This window comes from Parasteatoda tepidariorum, chromosome 5 (assembly GCF_982258835.1).
Source record: "Parasteatoda tepidariorum strain Cologne lab strain chromosome 5, Ptep-v5.0, whole genome shotgun sequence".
NCBI lineage: Eukaryota > Metazoa > Arthropoda > Arachnida > Araneae > Theridiidae > Parasteatoda > Parasteatoda tepidariorum.
Window position 1 is genome coordinate 43,547,540 of NC_141759.1, and position 26,748 is coordinate 43,574,287.

Here is a 26,748-nt window from a genome sequence, read left to right on the forward strand (position 1 = left end):
TCCATTTAAATGATAACAGGATAAAAATCACATGAAATTTTTGTCCCGCAGTGGGCTGATCCTAAAGAAATAGTTTCCAGTAGAACACAGAGGTCAAGCATCACTGGCTGCGATCAGTAAGTGGGTGGGTGACCACTTTGATCGGCCTGTGTAAGAACCAAGGGTGCGCAGTATCGGTCCTCGTTAAACTGTTCTAACGTAAAGTGCTTGACTTCGCGCTCAGGTCGTCGAGCTACCAAAGCAAGGGTGCCATCCCCTCTGCAGAGGATCAAAATTGTGATGGCATGTCTTCCGATCATCCTCAGGGATGTCTATTACGCGCCATCTATAATTTATTTTAAAGAATAATTTCCAATTTCCTCAATCTTTTTGACTGTAACTTTGATTCCTTAGTGTTCATTGATGCAAAAAGGTAAACAATCGATTAGAAACAAGTTTTGAATTCGTTATTATTTGGGTGTTGGCTTTTATTTATATGTCTACTTTTAAAGATATATCAATAAAACGATGATCAGAAATGAAAACAAACTCTTATTTCCGACTTGCCACTTTCACAGTCATCCTCTATCACATTTTATTTGTCAAAGTATTTACTCAAGAATATGGGTATGATAAACGTGAATACAAATATTATACTGATCAAAATGGCAGACTGTATACTAAATACTTTTCGTACAGTAGTACAGAATTTGAACATGCAGTGGACGATAGCAGATGCGATGGGAGGCCACCAATTCTAGAAATAGTAAAAGAAACAAGGTATGGAAATTTTAAAGGCAGACAAGTTAGTTTATGTGACAGTCCTGGTGTTCTCTTAAATCAACGACCTGGGAGACAAAATTCTTTTGGACGAAAAAATACTGTAAATGTATTTTTAGGTATTCCTTATGCGGAACCACCGTTGCATCGTAACAGTCCTCCAGGAAGAAGAGAAGAACCAAAATATCCATTTAAAGTAATTTTAACATATTTTGAGTCTATTGGAGAAAAGATGGGAGATATTTCCATATCGTGATCTGTCGCGCCAACTACAATCGCCAAGGTGTCAAATAGATCTTAAAGTTGCAAATTAAAAAAACAAACCAAAAAAAATCTTGTAGATGTTTGCCCAGAGGTATTTATGAGTTGAGTTGGTCCTTTTCAGTGATGTTTTTTTTTAGTTGCTCGCTGGTCACTGCCCGGATGTTGCCAAGACTAGGCGATTATTCCGCCACAGATCACCTTATGGAAATTTCCCAAACGATGCGAAATATCCATTAAAAATCATTTTAACATATTTTAAATTTTTTGGAAGAATGTATGGGGATATTTCCGTATTGTGATCTGTCACGCCAACTACAATCGCCAAGGTGCCAAATAGATTTTAAATTTGCAAATTTTTAAAAAAAAACATGTAAATTTTTGCCCGGGGGTGGCTACGAGTTATGCCTTTCCAGTTGGTTCTTTTCTGTGGTGTTTTTTTTTTTTTTTTGTTTCTCGTGGCCACTGGTCGGAAGTTTCCAAGGCTTGGCGATTATTCTGTCACAGATCACGACATGGAAGGAAATCTCCCTGAATATATTTAAGTCATAAAGCGAATGTGAAAAAAAGCTTTAGATATGCACAGAACCATAAGATATTTGGTTATAAAACAATTTGTTTATTTTGAAAATTGTCTAGTAGTTTATTAAATTAATATACCGTATTTACAGTAAAATATAACATGTTTTAAAACCTAGAAATGTATGGTTTACTATGTGCTACTTGCCATTTTTCTTCCACGAAGCTTAATTTATCTTCCGCCAGGGTTGGAGTTTTTGCCGGCAAAAACCTGGTAAAAACCGGCAAAAACCAAATTATCTAAATTGCTGATTAAATATTATTACAAAATACTTCAAACAAATTTAAATCAATCATAAGGAATAATAATTTTGATACATTACATGAAAAAATTATTTATAACATATTAATAATTAATATAAAGGCAATAATTTTTAAAAGATTGAAAGTTTTTGACCTCTTTTCATTTTAGAATCCTTAAATTAATGTTTTTTTACAAATAAATAAATATTATTTGTATATTATTATTATTATTTATTATAAAAAAATTATTATTTGTACAATAATTAACTACACATGTTGATAGATATTTTATGCTTTAAATTATAGTTATATTAATTTAAAATAAGTTCATTTCACTGGAAAAAAGAGAATAATCGCAAATTTTCCAATCAATAATGTTTTAAACTACTAAAATGATATATTGTTACATTATGATTTAATTATGGAATAATAATTTCGCTAATTTTTTTGTAATTATTTATATTTATAGTATATATTTCAATCTTAGGAATAATTTTGTATCAAAAAGGTATTTTTGTCCTCTCATCTTGGAAAATATAGGTTTTTGCCAATTTGCTTGGCAAAAACCTGTTTTTGCCCTCTCATCTTGGAAAATATAGGTTTTTGCCATTTGCTTGGCAAAAACCTGTTTTTGCCAGGACGGTTTTTACCGGTATTTACCATGGTTTTTTCCACCTGCGGCAAAATCTTGCCAACCCTGTTTTCCGCTAATCTAATCATAGTTTGTCTTATCCAAGTATTCAATCCCCTATTCAAGGGGAAGGGAGAAACAGGGACTTTTTTCATATCTTTATAAAAAATGCAAATGAAATGTTTTAAAAAAGTAACAGAATATGAGAATAAAACTTTTCGCATTTTGAAGAAGGGCCCCAGAATAAATTTGATACTGGGATCCCTGAAACTACTTCTGACATTTTTAGGGGTTGTTTGAAAAAATATTTTAAGTTATGATTTAAGTAATTATAGAAAATCTTTATTAGAATGCGCAAAAACATTAAATAACTGCTTAACAAACAATTATTTGCATTGATAAGTGCCTTAATGAAATAGTATATTTATATGCAGAACTTGTAGCCAACTACAGCATACATTTAAACTTAGAAATTTGTGTGTTTACCATTTGCTACTTAACATTCTTCTTTTAAGCTTGACTTCTCTGGTAGTTAATTTAATTTGTCATATCAATTTAATTGCTTTCCTATAAAAAGATAGTTTTTAATAAATTTATAAAAATCAGCTTTTTGATGTATAAAAATAGTTGATAGCTCAGGGGTCTGTCCAGGCCAAATTTACTACCATTTAGCAGTACCTTCACAAATTCAACTTTAAGAAAAACGGTCATTTCACAAAATACTTTATCTTAAAATTTTATTTTTGTATCCCATAAGAAACAATAAATCCATATTTTTGTGTTGATTTTTTATTATAATTTTTAATTTTCACAAATTATGTCTGAATTTTCACAAAATAGGTACCTTTCAGAAAAAATTAGACAGTCCCCTGTAGCTATTAACAAAACATTTTCTCTTTTTTTTTCATTAAGAAGTAGCTTATTTGGCATAGTAAATTTTATTCTGTGTTTCGATCATTCCATGTCAAATCAACACACTCATTTTATATCAACTTTCTAGATTTCAATAAAATTTGGTATAGAGGTAGTATTTGTGTGTACCAAGTTTTATTCAAAATTATCTACTCTATTGAAAATATAGCCTTTGCAGACCAATTTTTTTTAAATGACATTAATTTAGCTAAAGCTAAAGAGTAAGTACCATTGTAATGGTAAGTATAATTTTAAAGCTCTTTTCAAGACCTTTTCACTAGTATACTACACGTTTACTAATTAAAAAATTTTTTTATTGAAATTTACATTTTTTGAAATGTGCTGCATCAAAAATTTTAAAAAATATATAAATAATACTTTGGCTAATACTAAAGTGATTGTGTAACTTTGAAAATAGGATCTTGATGGATTTATATTAAAATAATTTATTGAATACAACTTGTTGTTTAAACAACACATGATTTTATATTACAAAATAGCTCTAATTGCGGAAAAAACAATAATTTAGAAATTAATAGTTTTTCTTTTTTTAAATTTGGAAGTTAAATTTTTTTATCAATAATAAAATTACGTAAAACTATTGCTTGATGTTCTTGTATGTTTTGTTTATTAGGAAAATATAATTTTCTGACAATCTGTTCCTGTTAAAGTTATAGAGTAAACTAAACATACGATTTGACTGACAAAAAACCAAAGTACTTCTACAAAAAGATGGTGAGGGCCATGCTGGATGCAGAAAAAAGTAGTTTTACTTCATTTAAATTTTTTGCCAGCATATAAGTCCACCACCAATTATACTCATAAATAGGGCTGCAAGTTTGTCGCGGGAAAAAAGACCCCAAATTCGCTGAAAAATCGCGGGAAATTTTGAAAATTACATGAATTCTGAACATAAAAAAATTTATTACATAAATGATGCAAAGGATAGAAATTGCGCAAATAATAAATAAAAAAAAGCGTAAAAATACACAACAAAAGTATTTCTTTGAATTTCAAGCAATATTAATATTTTTATTTAAATGAACAGAATTTTGGTACAAAGTATTGTACATTGTCAGATTATTCTCATTTATGCTTCATCTTTCATCACTTAATACATTTTTATACTTAGAAAATGATCTTTCTGCGACAACGCTGTTTTTAGGCACCGACAAACTTCGAATTGCCAATTTTGGAGCATTCGGTCTTTGATTTCCGAAACTCGATCAATTTTCCTTCACCAACGCGCAATTCCTTGACTGTTGCTTTGTAAGAAGTAATTGCTGTGAAAACTCAAACATTCTACATTCAAATTACTAGTTACAAGTCCCTACTAAATACTAGTCCCCCCCCCTTCATCTAAGAAACTGATCCATATTTAAGAAATCACAAGAAGCCGCCTAGGAAAAATTAACTCGATATGTGAAAAGGCTGTAGAAATTGCATTGCCCAGTGCAATAGCATGTATAACAATTTTTCTGTCAAAGATTTGATTTATAACATTTTCCTTCTTTTGTGATTCCAATTTCTTTTGTTCTCTTACTGACTTCAGGAAGCTAATTACCCTCCCTAAGTGTAGAAAGATCACCTTACTTGACAAGATATTGATTTTCTCTAATCTCTGAACTATTTTCATGTCATTTTGCTATTGATTCACTCCCCTAAATATCTAATCAATTTTACATGTTCAATTTAAAGTTCAGGAAAATAAAAAATTCTGTTTAATAAAAATAATAAATAAAAAATGAAAAAAAAAATCAAATTTTAAGCAATTTTCCCTCAAGTTAGGACATATTGAGAAATTTGCGGATTTTAGGAAAAAAGATGAAAATTTCCCGGAAATTCGCTCCGCGACTGACCTGCAGCCCTACTCATAAATTACATATCCCAGGCGTATGATTCTTCCGCTGATTTACAAAATTCCGTGAATCTCAACATCGTTGGTTCGCTGACTACAACATATCAATAATTTATATTCCAATGCAACTTTCTCAGAATTCCGCTAATCTAAAGTTTTAATTTTGTTCAAAATCTCGTTACAAGGCATTTATTCTACCTTTACCAGCATTTTTTTTTCTCTTGGTTCTCATTCACTCAATAACATATATATATATATTTTTACACAAATTTGTTAGAGAAAAACACAACTGTGAATAAACATCACGAAAAAAATTCTATAATAACTTCGGTTAAAATTAAGGAATTACTGAGACAAACACAAAAATATAAAATTGGTAATTTTTAAAATAATTCCAAAATGGTAAGCATTTTCTAGAAATCCAAAATGTGTAATATTATGTAATCACTGAATTTAGTCCTCAAAGGGCAGGCGAGACCTGCCACCCTGCTAAAAACGCTTAGGGAGAGCAAGGTAGTGATCCATGGCAGATACGTATTGCCGTGTTTAGTTCGTAACTTTAATGAAAGGATTTATGTTACACAAAATTCTTTATAATGAACTATCCATTGTTTTAAGGTTAGTGTTATGAAGCTTGTGTATTATACATATAAAGCTAAATGCTATTTTAAACTTAAATATCCTTTCTAACTCATATTGCAGTAAAAAATTTTAGAAATTAATATTTATTTTCTTTTTATTATTATTCGCAATTCAACATTTTTCTCTCCTGATGAAAATGTAAAATAATTTATTGTTGAATCTCTTGTAATTTCCAATTTATTTTTCTGTAGTCACCTGTGGGTCCTGTAAGAGTTGGAGAATTGGATACATCACGCTATAAGCCAGCTTGTCCACAAAATGAAAGATATCTTGTTAAAGGGAGAGGTACTAACCATAGTGATGAAGACTGCCTGTACCTAAATATATTTTCTCCTGTAAGTTTAAAAATAATGTACATAAGCTAATTTAATTGATGGATAGATTCAGATTTGACAAGTTTTTGATAATATAAATTCTGGATAAATCCTTAATATTTAGTATCTTCTATCAAAAATATAGCTTTGCATGTAAATCATTATTCATTTATGTTATAATTAATTTTAAATGAGGTTTAAAACTGCTTACATCTTCCTTTCTACTGAAATTTTAGAGCACTAAATTTCAGTTTTAAATATACTAGCTGGACTAAAAAATTTTACTTGACATTATTTAACAGTCATGAGAAATATGAACAATTTTTAAAATCCAACAAAGGAAAAGGTAATACTTTATGCTAAGTAGTTTAAATTAAAAAACAACATGAATAAAGCACAAATGAAATGATACATAAATTGACATGCAATAATTTCAGTTCTATAAACAAGAACCTTCCTTAGTGTCTAAATGTCTAATGATTGAAATGAAATTTCATTTGACGTTTACACAATGAGAAAGGTTCTTGTTTATAGAACTGAAACTATTGTATGTCAATTTATGTATCATTTCATTTGTGCTTTATTCACATTGTTTTTTGCTTTGATTTTTAAAACAAATGTAGAACTGAAACCATAAAGAATCGTAGAAACTTGCAAATCAAGACATATTTATAGGAATAGTAATACTAAATCAATTAAAATTTATTTCAAATGTTAATTTTGTATTAAACATGTAGATTTTTATGTTAAAAAATAAGGCTATTTTTGTTTTAATTTTCCTTTTGATTAAGATTTTTAAACCCTTTAGATTAAGATTTTAATTAACTATTAATTATTTTTTTGTTTTCAAAACTTATGTATTTTTAAATTTCATAGAATTATTAAACTAAATCATAACAAATGCAATGTCTTTATAACTTTTTTTATTATTTTAGGCTCAAATTAGATTAGATATGCCTGTCCGAGAAAAATTTCCAGTTATGTTTTATATCCATGGTGGACGTTGGGATCATGGCAGTGGTTCTTTGTTTCCTGGTCAAATGTTAGCTGCTTCTCAACGTGTTGTAGTTGTTACATTTAATTATCGCCTGGGATATTCAGGTACAATTCAAATTTTAATATGTTGTCCAAATCTTTATTATCTATAATCTCTGATTAGGACTAACGTTTCCAATCTTCACAATCTCTAATTAGGACAACCTCAGATTGAGGTTGTCGAAATCTTTAGGACAACCTCAAATTCCATAGCTTATTAAATGAGATATATTCATGCATGTAATTCTTCTGGTAATTTGCGAAATTCTGCAAATCTCAACACCATTAATTGGTGGACTCCCCGAATCAATAATTTATATATTGACAGCATTTTCTCAGCATTCTTCTAATCTAAAATTTAAATTTAGTTACTCGGGCAAAATCTCATTAACAAAGCTTTTATTCTGCCCTCTTTTTATTCTTCCTAAGTTCTTATTCACTGGCCATAACTTTTTGTACATAGATTTTGTTAGAGAAAAAAAGCAATTGCTGAGCAAAGTGATGCAAGCACATAAGTAAAAAATTTATAATCTAAAAAGTTATTCTGAAATGGCAAATATTTAAACTATCCTTCGTCAGAAATTTTTTTTATTTTTCTCATTTTTTAAAAATTTGTATTTTAATGAGTAGAAATTTTTATGCAAATTCCGATTTTTAACAGCAGAATTGTTTAATCAATGTGATATATTTGCTCCCTCTTTTATTTGACTACATTTAGGTCAAATTAATCTTTAATAAAATTTTAGGTCAAGAAGATTTAAAATCACAATTTTCTGTAATCACTTTTTAACACTCTCAATACCATCATAAATCCATGTTTCAGTTTCTTTTTTTACAGTTAATGCAATTTATTTTCTCGTAGTTTTTCTAGTATTACGACATGCAAAATTTGAATCATGCAAGTCAACGACTTTTTGATGTGTTAGATTTGCGTTGATACCATCATAAATCCATGCAGTGTTTCGATCTCTTTGTTGGCTACTATTGTTACAAATTTTCTGAGTATATGTTTTTTTTAATTCCTTTATTTTTATACAGTATTATAACACCACGCAAAATTCAATTCATGAGTTTATTAGTCACTTTTTCATCCACTTTTTCTATCAGTTATTGCTGATATCCTCTTGATTATTCTGATATTTCCTTACAAAAATATACAGAAACAAGAAATTTTAATTGCATATTTGAGTAAATACTTTTCACCTAATCCAATACTTTTGCGCTAAATCCATGCAGCTTCCAGCATTGTAAAAGTTTAGCTTTTTTTATTTTTGTGCACTTATGCCTGTTTATAAATGTTAGCACCCCTTTATCTAAGTTGAGAGCAGAACCAAGTGAAGAGAATATTGATTGCAATTACTAAAGTGGTATTTATTATTTATCAGGGTTGATAAGAATTATTTTAAAATAATAAAACAAAAATCATTTTTTTATTTGATTTTGAAAATGTATTAATATGTTTTTATTATTTAATAACAATATTGCAACTAAAATACTTAATCTACTTCTAACTAAAACTGTAAATCACTAAATAAATAATGTCATGGTTGTTTCTATTTAAGCTTAAAGACTGCATGATTTATTAGTTAGACATCAAATGAAAAGTAAATTAATTTTCCAGAAAGCATTAAAAGGAATAAATTTTTTCAAATAACCCTTGCCAGAACAAGTTCTTTTTTTTTCCTATAATAATAACAGAAATTTTTACAACAGCAACAAGGGACTTGTTTTGATTTGGATCCTAAAAAAAATTCCCAAATTTCAAGCAAGTTACGAGAGATATTTGAAAAAGGGATTTTTTGCATTTAATTTAAACATTTGTATTTAAATAAACTTAAAATTAACTGGATATAACTAAAAGGTTTATTTAGTGAAAGTAAATTATTTTACATTTAACCATTTAAAATTTACTTTCAATTCTTCTCTACATTTGGTTTCTCTTTCCCCATTCCTGTATTCTCTGGCTAAAGCCTTTGTTGTAAAAAAATTAGGCTTAAATCCTACAATCTTGGTATATCGATACTTAATACTCCCTTTGTCCCAAATCAGTTTCTACATTTGGGTCAAAAATTTTGTCTCATATTAGTTGCTACATTTCAAGTAGATAGAGTCATAAATAACTTCCAATGCAATTTAAAGATCGAAACCAGTAAAATTATACTACTATTAAATTCATGATTCATTATTTGAAGATAATTTTACAGGATTGCTGGTGGAAGAGTCCTTACAAAATGGAGTTTGGCTTAAGAGCTTATTATTTAAACTAATTTAGTACTGATTTAAGGAGAAAATGCTTGGTAAGTAAATGTTATTGATTGATTGCATTGCATCGCATCCTAAAATCTCTGAAAAATGTTCAAACAAAATCATCAATATCATCAATCAGTACAAAAATATCCAAATGTTGCAATTAATTTAGGACAAAGGGAGTAGTAGTACAAAGTAAAAAATATATTTATGATTTGAATCAATAATTTAAAAAAAAAATCAAGTTATTTTTATTATGACTTTTTTTTTTTTTTTTTTAGGTTTTTTAGCCACTGGTGACCATCATTCTCCTGGCAATTATGGCATGCTGGATCAAATTAAAGCATTGGAATGGGTTTATGAAAATATTCCTGTATTTGAAGGGGATCCTACTAAGATTACTGTTTTTGGTTCGGGTGTTGGAGGTGCTAGTGCAGCACTTCTTGCTATCTCACCTTTATCTCGCAGTAGGTATCTCTCACTTTCTCACTCTGGGTCCTTGGGACACAGCACGTTCAAATTTTTGAGTTTTTCTTTTACTAAAAACTGGTACCTTATTTGAAATAACATTAGTCTCCCATTTTTATTCTTCAATGACAGCAGTCTGATCTGAAATTGTCATAATTGTTTTATTTATAGTATTTATTATATTTTTTGTTTATATATATTTTTTTTCTAGCAACAAAATTTATTTAATACATTTATTTTCTTTAAAGTTTGATTTAATTATGTCTATTTAAATCTTTTGGCACCTTTCTTTTTGTGATGGAGAATTGCATATCCCAGGGAACGCATCATAACATTTTTCTGCGTCTGCTCAAATTTGTATTTTTTTATTTTATTTATAATTTTTTTTTTTGTGTATATTTGACGTGCTATATGGCATAAGAGGAATCCCTTGTTATTGTATTGAATGATGGATAAGAAACGAGAGATAAGTAAAATAAGCTATGCATTTTTAAAAAAAAAAATTCTAATAGTATGCTTGAATTCAACATTTATATTGAAAATGTGATCCATAAATTATAAATTTCGATTAGATCTAGTATAATAATTGATTTAAATTGTGTTTCTCTAAATTCAATTGCTTAAATTTTCATAAATTAATTTTTTTAAAAAGGCATTACATTAAGTATGAACTAATAGTTAAATATTATTTGATTTAAATTTATGTGTATATTAGAATTTCTCACTTAATGTTGTAATTTTTAAAAAAATGTTATATATGGTTATTTTACAATGAAATTAAAAATGTTTAAAAGAGAAATATTGATTACTGTTTATTACAAAAGGAAGGAATTTTTTTTTCTTATATGTATGAAGTTTACTAATAGGAAAAGAATCTCTTGTCTATTACTTTATTCTTTGGAGCCAACTAAAATTTTATGTTTTTAACTATGATGAAATGTAACATTTTTAAATACACAAGTTTTCCTTATCACTCATGTTATTTTCTATTTTTATTATGTATATTATTTCATATTTTTATCATGAAATTATTAGTGTCTTCAAACGTTTCATTCTCGGCACAACCAGATATGCATGTTTAAGGAAATAGACATAGCTATTTAAGAAAACGAATATAGAATTTGATTCTGTTTTCAAAACTTTTTTATGAAAATTTTACTTTTTTCAAAGGATAAATTAATGGATCGAAATGAGCCCACAATGTTGTGTCTTCCATTTGCTTAAATCACTTAGTGTCATGTGTTCCATAACTTTATAATAGTAGTAAGTAGTATAATAGTAGTGTGAGGTTGCACAAATTTGGGTTTTTAAAATCATAGGTTTTTTTTAAGTGATGTCTAATAAAGTTACATCTGTAATATACCCAGCCACCTCAACCTTTAAGTTTGCGACTTTGCCCCATTATAATTGTGTTTAGTATTTTAAAATGTAATTCTCCAATAAATTGTTAAATTTGAGTTGACCATTGAAAACACAAATTTTTTGCTTTGTCCGTTTTCTAAAACACATTCTTTACTGTGTTTCTTTTCTTAAAACACACATTGTAAACTATGTCCATTTTTTCAAACAAACATTTCAAGCTTTTTCCATTTTCTGAAACATAAATTTCAAAACAGTGCTTATTTTCTTAAACATGCATTTCAAGCTGTGTTCGTTTTCTTAAATATGCATTATGAGCTATGCCCATTTTCTTAAACAGGCATTTCAAGCTGTATCCATTTTCTTAAACACACATTTTGAACTGCACTTTCTTAAAGATGCATTTCAATCTGTGTCCAGAGTTAAAAACTATTAGACAATATGATTAATTTTGTGACTTTAAATTCTTTTTGTAATTATCTAATATGACATGCTTATAGGAATGGTCAAGAGAGTTATTACCCAAAATGGTTCTCCTCTTGCTGACTGGGCAGCAATTACAGATCCCATATACATGTTTAATTCAACGCAGATACTTGCTGAAGAATTGGGCTGCTCTAATCCCGATATGGCCAGAATTGTTGAATGTGTTGGTACCAGGACAAATAATGAAGTGAAATTATTAAAAATGAAGGTATGATTTTTTTAAAGTATTTTGATCAGGTATTTTTTCAATGCAAAAAATATTTTAACAATTAGATTTTTTTTTATCTTATATTTGTTGTTTAGAAACTTAGTGGAGAGGTTAAATAAATTTATTTTGTGACTGAGAAAAATACAAAACTTATAAGGAACTAAGGTTGTTTTTGCTAATTTCCTCAAATTACTTAATTCTGAAAATTCTTTCTGGAATTAAGTACTTTGCTCTTCTTCTTTTTTTTAATTATTTTAAAAATATTTTATAATAGTGATAATCAGATAATCATTATGAATGAATCCCTATCTGTTGCCAACAACCTATTAGTGTAGCTCTAGTATGATGGTAAAAATCAAACAAAATCAGAATTACTTTATTAAATAAAATTTTAAGATATTTTTCACGTTTTTGTTGTTAAAGTAGTAATTTTTACAATTTTTTGCGCTTTGAGTTATTGTTGTTTTGCTGCCTAGCTGGAAATTTTTTTTATAACTATTTTAGACATGTTTCCTATTTAACTGCCAAAACTACTTTTAAATAAATTTCTTAGTACTAACATAAAAATAAATTAAACATCACACTTTATGTTATTATTAAACATTATAAAAGGAATATGGAATTTTTTAGACGCACTAATTTTATTTACCAAGTTATGCCATGAAGGTAAGAAGTCACGCTTAAAATATTAAGAATAGTTCGAAAACATAAAACTATTTCATTTTATAAACAAGCTCATCTTTTGTGTTAAGAAATATTAAATCTTCAACGATATACTTATTAACTATTGTTAAAAGGTCTTACCTTGTTTTATTTCTTAAAATGTATGTTTTATCTTATTCTTTTTAATTAAAAAAAATGGTTACCCTTTTTTTTGGTTTACTCTAATGTAGCCCCTTTTTCAAATGATTGTAGTACTTCTTATGCATCCATAATAGTTATTCTAAATAGTGCAAAATATCAGTGCATAGAAAAGCCTAAAAAATAGGAAGCCTTTGTTGCTTAATTTTTTTTTTTTTTAAATAATTGAAACATTTCTCCACTACATTGGTTGGGCTTGCAAAGTTATACAAAATTTGACTATTAGTCATTAACTTGCATGTAGGTAGAAAAATCTCGCAAATTTCCGAAGAAGGTTATTATTTTTCAATATTTATAGTTTTCTGCTCTTTAAAGACCTGTCAATTCTTTACATCAGGATAGTATATATTTATTATTTGAATGTAAAGCTTGGCTTCGAGTATAAGTATTCAAGCTGTGGCTTTTTTATTTACTTGACCAATTATCCTTTGAGCTAAATTTACATATTAATCAGATTAAGTTTTGTAGGGGAATTTTAAAAGTATTATTGTATATTTTATATTTTATTTTAGCCCAGAGTTGGTTGGCTTCCTTTTGGCCCTGTTCTCGATAACTTCACAAGAGATGCAGAACACCAGTTTCTTCCACTTTCACCCCAAGAAATGTTAGAAAGAGGACTGCTGTTTAACGATGGATTTGCTTACATGACTGGTGTGAGTCGAGATGCAGGAGCTTCAATATTATGTGAGAACTGAGAAATACTTTGTTATACTAATAAAATAATGTTCCCTTATTATTATTTTTTTAAAGAAATAATTGTTAGTGTTCATTATCATTGAGGTTGCAATAACTGAGCAATCATTTCACTTTCATTCGTAATAAAAGAATTGATTATCACCAATGAGGATTGTTATTAATGATGCCACAAATGAGTGTGATAGGAAAATAAGTAAAGGTGGGAAATGGTTTATTATAAGCAACCATTACGAATGTAAGTTTAAGTGCAACTGTCTGTACTTCTTAACCGTTTATGAAGAGATTCAGGTTTTTATGCTTCTTAATTAAACTGTATTCTTCTAAATTGATATGTTATTCACATGAATTTGTCCTATTTGAATGGAATATTAAAAAAGAAAGAAAAATGGGATTCATTTGTTGATTTAAATTTCAATATAGATTACTTAAAATCCAGAATATACTATAAATCTGTACTATACTATAAAATAATACTGTAAAGCCATAATTTTTTGACTGCTTGGGTTGTGGGAAAATTTCTACTGGTCAATTTAAATAAATACAGTCAAACCTATTTTTGTGCTGTCTCTTTTTGTGCAATTTTTGTATGCAGTATATCAAAACTTCAATCAAATTTTAACATAATTTACGTTATCAAAAATAAATAAATTTGAAGGATTTTTTTACCATTTAGTTTTTTTGATTTTTGATATGTATTTTGTCACTTTACATAAGTATTGTGTCAGCTCATTACATTAATTGTTGAACATAATTTAATTGTTGAACGCTCTAAAATTTCCTATTAAATAAATGAAATGTGTAATTTGCATATTGCAATGGAATTCTTGCGTAGCAAAGGAAAAATTCATTGATTACAAATAAACATTGAAAGACACATGCATTGTGTTAATTCGGGTTTTCATGAAACAGACTGCATGTCTTGTTAAGTCGCAAAATTGGTTTTTGTTAAGGGGATAAATGGCAACTAGTCTCATGCTTTGTTTTGTTTGTTTTAACAAGTAGGTAGGAGTTAAATTTTTTTTATTCATCTCTGATCTAAGAAAGATTTAAGAAGTCTGCTAAATAAAGTGATTTCATAAAAAAGAATGTTACTTGTGTTTTAATTTTTAAATCTCATATTAATTGACATCCTTCAAAATGCTTTCACATTCCTGGATTAAGATAAGATTCATTTCAAGGCATTAATTGAATTTAAATTTATTACTTTTCTATTTAGACATAAATTTGTGAGGTTTTTGTTTTATTTTTATACATAATCTCTGAAATGGAATAATTGCAAAAATAAAGCAAAGAGGAAGGTTATTTCCTTAGAAACTAAGACTATGATTTTAAAATGGATAGCATGTGAAGATCCACAGCTCTTGGTGACTCTCTGTGAGATTTTTTTTATGCGGTCCCTACCTAGTCCATAAAAAAAACTTTTTTGTTGTGTTGCGAAAACTATATTTTATAACTACTCATGAAGTTCTGTGTGATTTTTAATGCAGTTTCTATCCACTGCGCAAAAAAAGGTTTGAGTGTACTACCTTAATTTTCAAACTAATAAGATACTTTGTTTCTACCACACAATACTACCCACAAATTAATATTTAAGTGAGAAAATGATATTAGTTTTTGACCTTCAATGTGTATAGTTTATTTTTACTTCGTTTTTGATGAGAATTTTAAGAAAATGTTTTAAGTGTACATTGGACTCTGTATGTTTTACCAAATTGAATTCTCTTTTGAAATAATTTTTCTTTGTAGGGCATGATTCATTAGGAGACATAGAAATTGATGAGGAAACTTTTAATCAAAAAATCAGGGAGTTTATGAGGATGTATAATTATACTATAAATGCTCAAGGTATATATGAGGCTATACGGTTCATGTATAAACCATCCGTTGATTCAAGAAATAAAACACTTCTTAAACAACAATTCATACAAGTAAGTTTTTTGTTTTGTTTTTAACTTAATTTGGTACCTTAATGATTGTCATAAAAAAATTCCTTGTCTGATTTTTTGAACAAAATGGATTCTATGTTACTAACATCGATATTTTCTCCAAATAGGTGTTTATTGATAAGATTTTTTAATTTTTTTTCATAATTTTTGTTTTGTAATGGTTGTTTTTCTTAATTTTTTATTTTACATTAAAAAAAATTGTAAAAGCATGTAGTTCATATATGAAAAATGTTTAATAGTTTTTGTACTATACCCATCTAAAAGCACTTTTTATTATTTATCTGCTAATCTTATAAAATTTCTTAAACATCTAATTTGCAACTGTGATATGGTTTATTTAATTATGGAATAAAATGATTAATAAATCCTTAAAGTTAATCAAATTTAAATAAAGTAATGAAACATCAGTTTCTGGTTGAAGATTGTTTTTTTATTTTATTGTTGTTTTATGTTTTAATCAAATGTTGATTGTTACTGTCTTAAGTGTTTCATAATAGTTTTGCTTTCTTTATGATTATGTTTCTTTTTTAGCTACTAACAGATCGATATTATGTTTCACCATTAGATCCTACATTACAACTCATGTTAAAGAACAAAGTGCCTACATATGCTTATGTCTTGAACTATACTTTTCAAGGATATACGTTTTTGGCAAAAGGTAATTTAATACATTTTTCACTATGTTTATCTGTGCAATTTCTATATTAATTGTTTTAGTTGTACTGAACAATACACTGTTAGTCAAATGTTTAGTTTATTTTCATAGGTTAAGTGTATATTGGGTCCTTTATCAACTATTTTTGATGGTAATTACATATTTATTAATGATTGTTAAACATACCTGTAAGATAGTAAACAGCTTGTAAATATTATTTATGTAACATTTTCTCCCCCTGCCGTATATAAAGATTTGAATCTTAAACTCAGCAACATTACATGAAAAGTGTTTACGATTGATTTAGGTTCTATTAAAAATTTTATGTATAAATCATACTTGTTGAAATACTATTTAAACTAGTCAAACTGACCTCAGAAATGTAGATGTAAAGAATATAAATCATTACATACTGGTTTAAGGAAGTACTAATAATTCATAGCTAACAACAGGGTTAGGGGGTTTCATACGCCTGAGCAATTCAGTGAATTTAGTGTTCTGGACAATTCAGAAATTTCAGTGATTATTTTCAGTGTATTTCATTAAAATTAATTTTAAAAAAACTATGACATACACAAGCAAAAACTTATAAAAACAGGCAAAAGGAAATTTTATAAAAAAAAAACTTGAAAAATTTTAATTGTTAAACTTTTTTATAAATTTTAAAAGAAGAAAAAAAGAATTTTTTTTATTAAAGCTTTTTCAAACAAATGTATAATTGCAATTAGTAATAAAATTTGTAAAAAAGAAATAATAATTTCAAATTTTTTTTTTTATGTTTGACTAATCACTTATAGGTAAAATGCATTCAATAACATTTAATTAAATAATTTAAATAGAGCCATGTCAATTTGTTTACCACTTAAAAATAATGAACTGTTTTTCCTAGGATATAGTATTTTAATTTCTATAAAGAAATACTGTCTTTAGAGTGTGTAAAAATTAGCGTCTATGATAATTTAAAATACGTGGTTGTGATTCCAAGGATATGACTCACATTTCTGTGATATAATCTGTTTGCTGGAAGGAAATATAGCAAAATTATAGTTATTATATATATTAAAATTATAGTTGAAAAGCAAAATTATAATTAAATTCCATAAATTAAAATACAGTTTACAGCAAAATATGTTAAGAAAGTTTGTAGTACAGTGTGCCAAAAAAATTAAACCACCCTAAATAACTTTTGATCTAATGATTGGAGGTTCTTCACATTCCAGGACTCATTCTTAATGGTCGGGAGTGACTTCAATTATGCAAATTAATTGGTGCAGATGATATTTTAAGTTACGAAATCGGACACAAAAACATACCTTCTTGGAATAAACGTAACTTTTTTTCGACAAATTTGGATTTCTGACCCCCAAAATATAGGGGGTAGCTGTAATCAGGGAAATATGGTCCTTATATTTTGATCTGGAGATGATTTAAAGTTTGGACCCATTACTGTTAATTTTGCTTTTTGTGTAATTCACCTTATCTCAAGTACTTTTTAAGGGAATAGAACAAATTTTGCACATAATTATTAATTTTTTTAGTAAATATTTATTATTTTATTAAATAATAGTCAAAAAATTTGGAACTGTAAGGTATACAATTTTTTACATCCTTCTAATGTATGTAATTTTACATGATAAAATGCAAAATTTGAGTAAAATTGGTTGAATAGTTCTTGAGAAATTTAATTTTAAACATATGAAATGGTTGAATAGTTCCTGAGATATTAAGCTTTAAAGAAGTCATAGGTTTAAAATTAAATTTCTCAAGAACTATTCAATCGGTTTCACTCAAATTTTGTATTTTATCATGCAAAATTACATGCTTTAAAATGATGTAAAAAAATTGTGCACCTTACTATTACAAATTTTACTCTTTTTCAATAAGTATTAAAACTTTTTTCCTGTAACTTTTTTTATACAGTGACCCAAAAATATTTAACTATTTATATTTTTAAAAAAATTATTTTGGCATGATATTACAAGAAATTAGCATTCTCCAATTTTTTGCTACATGGTCACTGTTAAATCCTAAATATTTTCCGATCAATGTTAGGAAAGTTTTAAGCAGCTTAACAAAAGTTTCTTTTCCCTTTTATAGATGTTGTATCAATGCAAGTTGAAGATTTACTTCTAACTGGAGCTCCATTTATGGATCCAAAATTCTATCCTGAATATTTAAGGTTGAATACTGCCCAATGGACAGAAGAGGACAGAAATATGAGTCAGCTAATGATGGAAGCCTGGGCTAATTTTGCCAAAGAAGGGTAAAATATTTAGACAGCACTAAATTTTATTTATGTTTAATAATTTGGTTTGAATTTGAGTTTATTCTCCTGTATAGCATAAAATTAAATTTGTCAAAAAATTATTGCATTAAACATCTTTTTCACACTTACACCACTTTTTAAATTAAAAAAAAAAAATTTGTTTTGTTCATTCTACAGAGAAATGTTTTGAGTATAAATATTTTTTTAAAGTTTAATTGTGAAAGAATAGTTTATGTTACACTTCACTAAAATTTCCATTGTCTAATTCTTTATTTTAATTCATAGAGAAAAAAAAATATTTAATTTTAAAATTTAATAACTTCTAAAACTAAAATTTAACATCTTCATATGCACAGATATCTTTTAATTGAGATGTGCTACTCATTCATAATATATAGTTGTATGATCGAATAATTTATCTGATATAATTAATAATATAACTAAAATTTAAGTTTTTAAATTTTTTTCTTGCTATTTGTTTTTGCAATAATTTTATTACTATTTTTTTAAATAACCATTAAAGAAGACCAGCTAATTTCTAAGACTTTGGTTATAATTTTGCATTATTTGCTAAGCATTTTTATTTTGTAATTAAGTAAGATAGTAATAAAGCTTCCATATGTGTGTTATATAGCTAAAATAATATTCAGTTCAATTTTTTCAAATCTATAATTTTTCTGATAATTTAAATTTTTTAATTGATTAAATAAAATTACAGAATAATAATAATTAAAAAAAAGGTTTAAAAACCTGAATTAATTAACTTAAACTACATAGCTTCACTGCATTTTTTAAATATTTTTATTACTGTCACAATTTATATCACACTTGAATATTTTGATACAAAAGAGTGTGGTAGCTCATAAACAAAGTATACGGATAGAGTGATTCATTACAAAAATTAAGCAACCTTTTATTATTATTATATTTTATAACCGTTGTTGAATAACCGACCCAATTTTGAGTTTACGACTACCAATGTTTAACTCTGTAGCGTTCTAATTGCCTCCTGGATCAAGAATTGGGAGAAAATTGCCTTTGTGGAGTAATTTTTGGTGGAACTAACCCGCATTTGCTTTACATAGAGAGAAAAACCTCCCACCATTAGCCTAACGGCATCGTGACCCGTGATTCATTGACCACTGAGGATATCTTACGTCGGCACTGCAATCAGTGCGAACCGGGTGCAGAATTTGAATCTTAGCCATTGCTGGGATCAAATGAGGCTCACCTCGTTGGCAGGCGAGTGCTCTATCCCCTTAGCCATCACGACTCTTTTATTATAATTGTGTTTTAATTGTATTATCAGGGTTGCCACTCCACAGGGAGAACAGGGAAAACCTTGAAAATACTGGGAATTTAGAAATCACCTAAAATAACAGGGAAAATGCAGGGAATTTTGAATTTTTCTTTGCAAACTGGGAAAATACAGGGAATTTTATTTTTTTATTTTGCTCTTTTAAAAAATGGTGACTACTCAAAGCGTAATCTATGGGATATTTAACCGTGATATTTCAGCTATACTAAACTATTTCATTTACCGTAGCATTGTTTAAGTATGTTCAGCTGTTTTTCCAGCAATTGAAACTAATAAATATAGTTAGCCCAATGTAGCTCACACAAGAGCACAGTAATTATTGTTTCCTCTTTATATATTGCGTAGAACATGTACAGGGAAAACACAGGGAATTTTTTTTCCAGATTTGAGTTGCAATCCTGTATTTGTAATTTCTTATGTTTCATTTTTCTCTTTTTATTGTAGGAATCCAACACCTCGTCGGCTTTTCAACACAATACTCTGGGAACCTGTTAGTGAAAATAACTATGTTTACTTAAATTTAAATGCATCCAACACAACAAGTCGAATGATTAACGATTACAGAAACAGAGAAAGTCGATTTTGGAACTACTTTTTACCCTTTTTTATTGATCGTGAACCTCCAACATTGGCCCCAACCTTAGAGCCCGGTGTTAATGAGTTGAGAGTCGTTACAAGTGCTTTGTGGGGTAGCGTTGCTGTAGCAGCCTTGTTACTTACAATAACTTTAGTTTTCTGCCTCTTGTATTGTAAAGTTAGAAGGTATGACTCCTATTAAGTCAAATTTTGTTTATTATGTTCCTTATACATTCCATTGTGTGATAAGTGAAATGTCAACTGTGATGTTGAAAAATAAATTTTTCATTTAAGTGTTATTGTTCTATGTGAAGGGTTGGATTAGATGAAAAATCAAACAAGATGAAAAACCAAAAGCAACAAGTTGAAAAATCAAAATTTAATTCTTTTGGTTTTTAAAATTTGCTCTCATTCCCTGACGATCTTGTTTCATTTAAAATATATAATGAAAAATTTGTTTGTATGTTTTAAAATTTTAATATTCTTTAAAACAAAATTCCATATTTCTTCATTAACCTTCTGAAACTATGCATTTAATGTTTTCTTATTAATTTTGATTGTTAATTTATTTTTTTATTTTACTGCATTGTCTGTAAAATGCTTAAATATTTTAATTATTACTAATTCAAAGCATTTTTAAAATTTAGAAAGTTTGATCTTTTTTTTTTTTTTTTTGTTAATTTTAAAAAACTTATGGATGAATCTTTTTTGATAATTTATCAAAATTTTTTTTATAAAACTGTTAGATATTTTAATTCTTCCTGAAAGTAATTTGCTAATCATAAGAAATCATCAAAAGTCAACAGCTTATTTTTAGTTCCATTGTACTTAATTTTTTAAAAAGGAACAAAATAAATTATTTAAGAAATTCTATCTTAATCAATTTATATATTCCTTTTTCCTCCTTGTTATATTTATTTCCTTTTATTTTGCTCAAAAAAATGTTAAATGAATTTTAAATTCATTTATGATTATTGAGTTAAATTACGATTTTTTACACGAAAAAGATTTGAAATCTTTTCATTTTATAAGACTGACATATCATGGCTATAACTGCCATGACAAATGGAACAAGTAATAATGTTAGATGTATTTTTATTATCCCAATCAATTATTCTAAATTCTGTGTTATGTTATTTTGGTTTTTATTATTATTATTTTGGTAATTTCAAATATATGTATATTTCAGTCTTTTTTTATTGCTGATTTTTATTCAAACTTTTCTTAATATTTCTTTGGTTTGGTATCTTTACTTATAAATAATAAAATTAAATATACAAATCATAACCATCCACTTTTTTTAAAAAAAGACATATATATAATGCTGTTAATAAACATATATTCTTCGTAATGTATAGAATTTCCTATTTTAAAAAAATATTTTTTCTAAGAATTTTTTAATATTTTAGACAGAATGTTATTTGATATGGGGACCAAACTAATTAATAACATTTTAATGTTAAAAAGAGCTTTATCATTCAATCTCTGTCTTGTAATAATTTAATTTTAATTTTTTAACTGAATGGTTGTAAGCTTATGCATTTGACATTTATTGTCTGCATTAGACAGTAATTTAATGTGTCTCTTGATATTCATTTGTTGTTTGAGCAAATCGTAAAGAATCATTCCTGAAAAATTCATTTGAAAAATGTATCACTTTTTGTTGTATTTTGCACAAAAGCCTTCGACAATTTACAGTGCCTTATACAATCGATATTTTATGTTACTTTCTAGCTATATTTCATTTAGAAGCTGAACGTTTTGTTTAGAAAAATGATTTTGTTGAATTTTCTTCAATTTGTACTGAACCAGTTTTGTTAATTATTATAGTAGAACCTCGATTATCCGCAGTAATTGAGAACAGACCTACTTTGGATACGTAGAATATTCAGATTATCAAGATAGCATTGTTTAATTTACTTTCATCACAAAAATCTGTATGCTTATTCAATAAATATCTTTTTGTGAACAAAATATAAAGATTTTTTTATCAAAATTCCCTTGCCCTTTTCTCAGAGATAGCAGTACTCCTTTTTTTAAAAATTAATAAACCATTTGTGCAATCTTTGTAAGTCTTTTTCTGGATTCCATTTTCATTGTATATTATAAAACATATTCCATGTGAGCAATAATTTTCTTTTTTTCTATATAATAGAGATGGAAGCGTGATAAAACATTGCGAATTACAAAAATAATTTTTTTTTTCCAAAATCAAAGCAACTGACTAACAAAATATCTATTTGTTACTCATAAAATAATCAATTTTATGTATTCAAGTAGTATTAATAGTTTTTTTAAACCTGAATTATTACTAAATTATGTCATAATGTTGAAATAATAGATAGGAAAAATTAAATAAATGTGCAAATTGTTTAAAAAATTACAGTATTGACTTTGATTTACAGGGGTATTTGGATAACCAAGGTTCTACTGTAATTGTCATAATTTATATTTATACATCTTCATAACTTGCATGAACTTGTAAATCATATGCATACTGTACAATTTTTCAATTGTATAAAGTATAACATTGTGTGCATACTGTACCACAATTTTATTGAATTTGAAATTGCATGTGTACTGTACCATAATTTCATTTCTAAATATTATTTATATTGGATTATTGACTCCTCAAAGCTTGTCCAATTTTGTACTCTATAATGTTTAATAGTGTGCTATGAACCTTTTTCACTTATTTTTAAGTTTTCGTCAAGTAACCATAGTATTTAAATTTAGAGTGGTTTTTGTCAACTATAAAAGTTAAAAATAAACCAATTTTTTTTTTCACATTTAATTTTTTAATGTTTTGTATAGAACTTATTTTCCATATTTTTTGCAACAGTGAAAGTGTTTTTTTAAAATATTTTTTGCATTGGATATTGCTTGAATATTCTAAAACGCTAAGAATTGTAATTTTTACTCTTTTATTTAAATGATATTTGCTTTGATTAAAGATAATTGCACTTTAAAAAATATGCTGCACAAAATAAGAGTTTATTCCACTGTAATTAAATTTATTCAATATTAGAATAGATTTTACAGCATTGAATATGTTTTACCATTATAAAATTGATTCGCATTGCCAATATTAAAACCAATGCCATCTTTTATTTATCCTCACAATAGGTAAAATAGAACATCAAACTCTGGATAATTTTCTCCTATCAAATTTATTGTGTTTAGCAGTACAATTTAGGTTTGCATTGTGACTTTAAAGTATAAGTGCTTAGCTGCTAACCGTAGCGTTTTTGTTCCAGTATACCACTGGATTTTACCAATTTATCCTGGTTTATGTATACTTTTTAAAGAAAGTTTTGGGAAAATGAAACTCCTTAACATGCCCTCAGATTTTATTATTTAGTTCATTGCTTGCTTGAGTATTTAAATAAGTATTGCGGTTAAATAATGAAGTAAGTTTCACTTATAGTTATCAGTATAAAGCTGTTTTGTTTTTTTAATCTAAAATTTTCAGTGATCTTATTCAGTATTCCCAATTTTTAAATTGATTAAAGAATATGGCTATCTGAAATCAATAAAATATTTATTAATATTCAAAATAATGAACACAAAAATATAAACATAAAAAAATTCATTTTATGTTCAATTTCATTTTATCTAAATCATTGCTTTCAATTAGAATATATAGTTATCAGATAAATAAATTTTTTATGCTTTATTGACTATAAAAATCCCTATGTCTAAAATATTCTATGTATTGCATAATAGCTAGCATATTCATAAAATCGACTGTATATTTTAATTTTCCTGTTGGCAACTTTATAAGTGCATAAAATGTAATTGTATGTTTTTCAGATATAGTTAAAGTATTCCATTTTTATACTGTTCATTTATTTTATTTTTTTTACACTAATAGTCGCAGTACAATTTTTTATTAGTCATTTTAGTATTGTTTTGCATTACTATTTTGTATCAGTGTTTTATCTATTTTTATGAATCTTGGTAAAATGAAAAAAATAAATCTTTCATATCTATTTGGCTTTTGTTTTCTTTCTCCATTTCTTTTAAAATTTATTATAAATTCTCAGTAATTTTAGCAACAACAAATGGGATTTTCTGAAAAAATTGTTTTTAAAACATAATTTTCCCAACTTTTCCATCTGTTACATTCCAGTAAAACTCTTTGGTAAAGGAAACTCTGGGCCTGAATATCCAATTTTCTGTTGGACTTGCGGTATGTTTTTTCAAACTATTCTATTAATTATCTATTTTTAATATTATTTTTTCTTTTCTTTTTTTTTTCTATTTCTTTTATTTTTCTTATTCTGTGTTTCTAATTTAATGTTTTACTTATATTGTCATAGGATGTAAAATATTTGTTGTACAGACAAACTTGGTTAAATCATATAAAAATTCAAAGTGTTTTTCATTAAGAATATGCACTTTATAAAATGCTTCTACTAAACTAATTCAGTTGGCTTCTCTTGTTATGTTTTTTTCCCCAAAAAAGTTCACTTTAAAAATAACTTGACAATTAAATTAAAAAATTATGTCTTTGTTCTAGCAGCCGAGAATTAATTTTTAGAGTGGGGGGATAGTAAAATTTAAAATCGATTTTATTTATCAAATTTAAGATAGGTGTTTTTTTAATCGTCTGACAAAAAGAGTCCTTTTAGATATCATTTTTATTATAACAATTTTCAAAGCGAATAAATAAATTAAATAATCTTATTACGAAGTACAGATTTTATCTTGAAATATATTCACATGATATTTTAAATATTGAGTGATGACTATTGGTAATATATAAGTATTAAATATAAATATATATTGGTAATATGTATTTTGATTAAAAAACCTCCAAAAATATTAAAAGGGAAAAAAGCATCGTTTGGTAGGTTCTTGACCATAACTCTTCTTCTTGAATATATTTCAGCCTTTTATAAGGTTAGCTGAATTTGAGAATAAACTGCATAAATAAAATAATAATCATTGCTGAAAGAAAGTTTGTTAATATTATACAAAAAGTTTTTAGTTAGAAAGGTTGTACACAAAATCTCTTAAACCTTACCAGAAAAATCATCTTTAGAGGAGATTCATTTCCTATTTAAATTATGTAATATAATTCTCTTGGTTTTCTGATTCAGTGTTTTAACTCAAAGGTATAAGTGTTCTGTCTTATCTAACCAAAGAATTTCTGCCACAGATCTCTGAAGACATCTACTACTATGGAAACAAGAAAATAGTCTTCTAAAGAAGGAAACTTATGAAAATTCTCTTAACCCCTAGAGTCAAAAAAATTGTTCTAAATATTATATTCCCTAACTGATATAGTTTAATCTATAATCACCAACAATACTATACACAGCTGGTGAGGGGAGTTCTTTTATTAGCCAGATAGTACAACCACCTAAGCCATGGTGGGGAAAATTATATACTGTATCATGGAGATCAAGTACAATTTATATCTGTGATTAAAAATTTAAAAGGATAATGCAGTTGTTGCAAGAAAGATTGATGTAGTGTTTTATTTATTATGAAAATTTATCTTATGATAAAATAAAAATTTCTTACGAATTTTCATTAAATGAAGTTGAAAAAGAATTTTAGAGTTGAAAAAGTTAGAAATCTACTTAACTGAAATTTAAGTTTTCTGTTATTACAGAGGCAACTTGTAAAATAATGTTTAACAAAGTATTGAAATGTAATTTTTTTATGATTTTCTATGAAAATTATAACATGTTTTTTTTTTTTGTTGTTTATTATAGAAAGTAATCCTTTTTATTATATTCTAATAATTTTTTTTCCTCAAAAAATTTTATTATTTAGCTCCCATTATGCTTTATCCTCCCATTAAAAGCTTTTCAAATTTTTCATTATCTTGATCACTCTTAATAGAATGCCTATCTTGTAAAAATGTGTCAAATTGTTTATGTCATATTAATTTGAGTTATATTTATTTTTATTTTCTTTTTTGTAGTAAGAAGCCTGCTGTGAATGCAGATTTGAATACCTCAAGAGAAATATTTGTCAATTGTTCTGCATCTGTTCAGGATACTCCTGTATAGCATTTCACATACCCTCCAACATTTGAGGTTTATGAAAAATATTATTTCCAGTAGTAGTATATTGAGGCTGAATTTTTTCTTTAAAAAAAAAAAAATTCAAATTTGTCTAGAACTTTTATTAGGATTTAAGATCATGGCCACACTTGACCTTTTATATATCCTTTTTAATTATATGTTGCGGTGGACAAAATTATTTAAATTTATTAAAATATTAATATTATAAAATTACCTTTGCTACAACTAGAAAAAATGTTTTCGAGAACTACGGAAATTCGATTGTCGTCGGATGGTATGAGATTATGACGAAATACCATACTTGTCTACTCTAATTCTCTCTGAAGAGGGTTTTCCCAAACGGTAGTGACATGTCAATTAAATTACAATTGCAAGCAGAACTATATT

General features: G+C 26.9%; 1 protein-coding gene across 1 annotated transcript; it reads left to right on the plus strand.

The window, feature by feature from the left end:
* The first annotated feature begins 313 nt into the window (after positions 1-313).
* On the plus strand, positions 314-26,430 carry LOC107441351 (carboxylesterase 1C). Its single transcript, XM_016054576.5, has 11 exons — positions 314-955; positions 6,077-6,220; positions 7,135-7,300; positions 9,763-9,948; positions 11,809-12,002; positions 13,376-13,547; positions 15,306-15,487; positions 16,037-16,163; positions 18,258-18,423; positions 20,189-20,506; positions 26,259-26,430. The coding sequence occupies exons 1-11, from the start codon at positions 518-520 to the stop codon at positions 26,344-26,346; spliced, it is 2,181 nt and encodes a 726-aa protein (XP_015910062.3). The 5' UTR covers positions 314-517; the 3' UTR covers positions 26,347-26,430.
* The last annotated feature ends 318 nt before the right edge of the window (positions 26,431-26,748 follow it).

Excerpts from the sequence above, each read along its gene's own strand:
- LOC107441351 (XM_016054576.5), top strand. The coding sequence starts at position 518 with ATGAAAACAAACTCTTATTTCCGACTTGCCACTTTCACAGTCATCCTC. Across the intron at positions 6,221-7,134 it reads ACCTAAATATATTTTCTCCT|GCTCAAATTAGATTAGATAT; the intron begins GTAAGTTTAAAA and ends TTATTATTTTAG. Across the intron at positions 18,424-20,188 it reads GCTAATTTTGCCAAAGAAGG|GAATCCAACACCTCGTCGGC; the intron begins GTAAAATATTTA and ends TTTTTATTGTAG.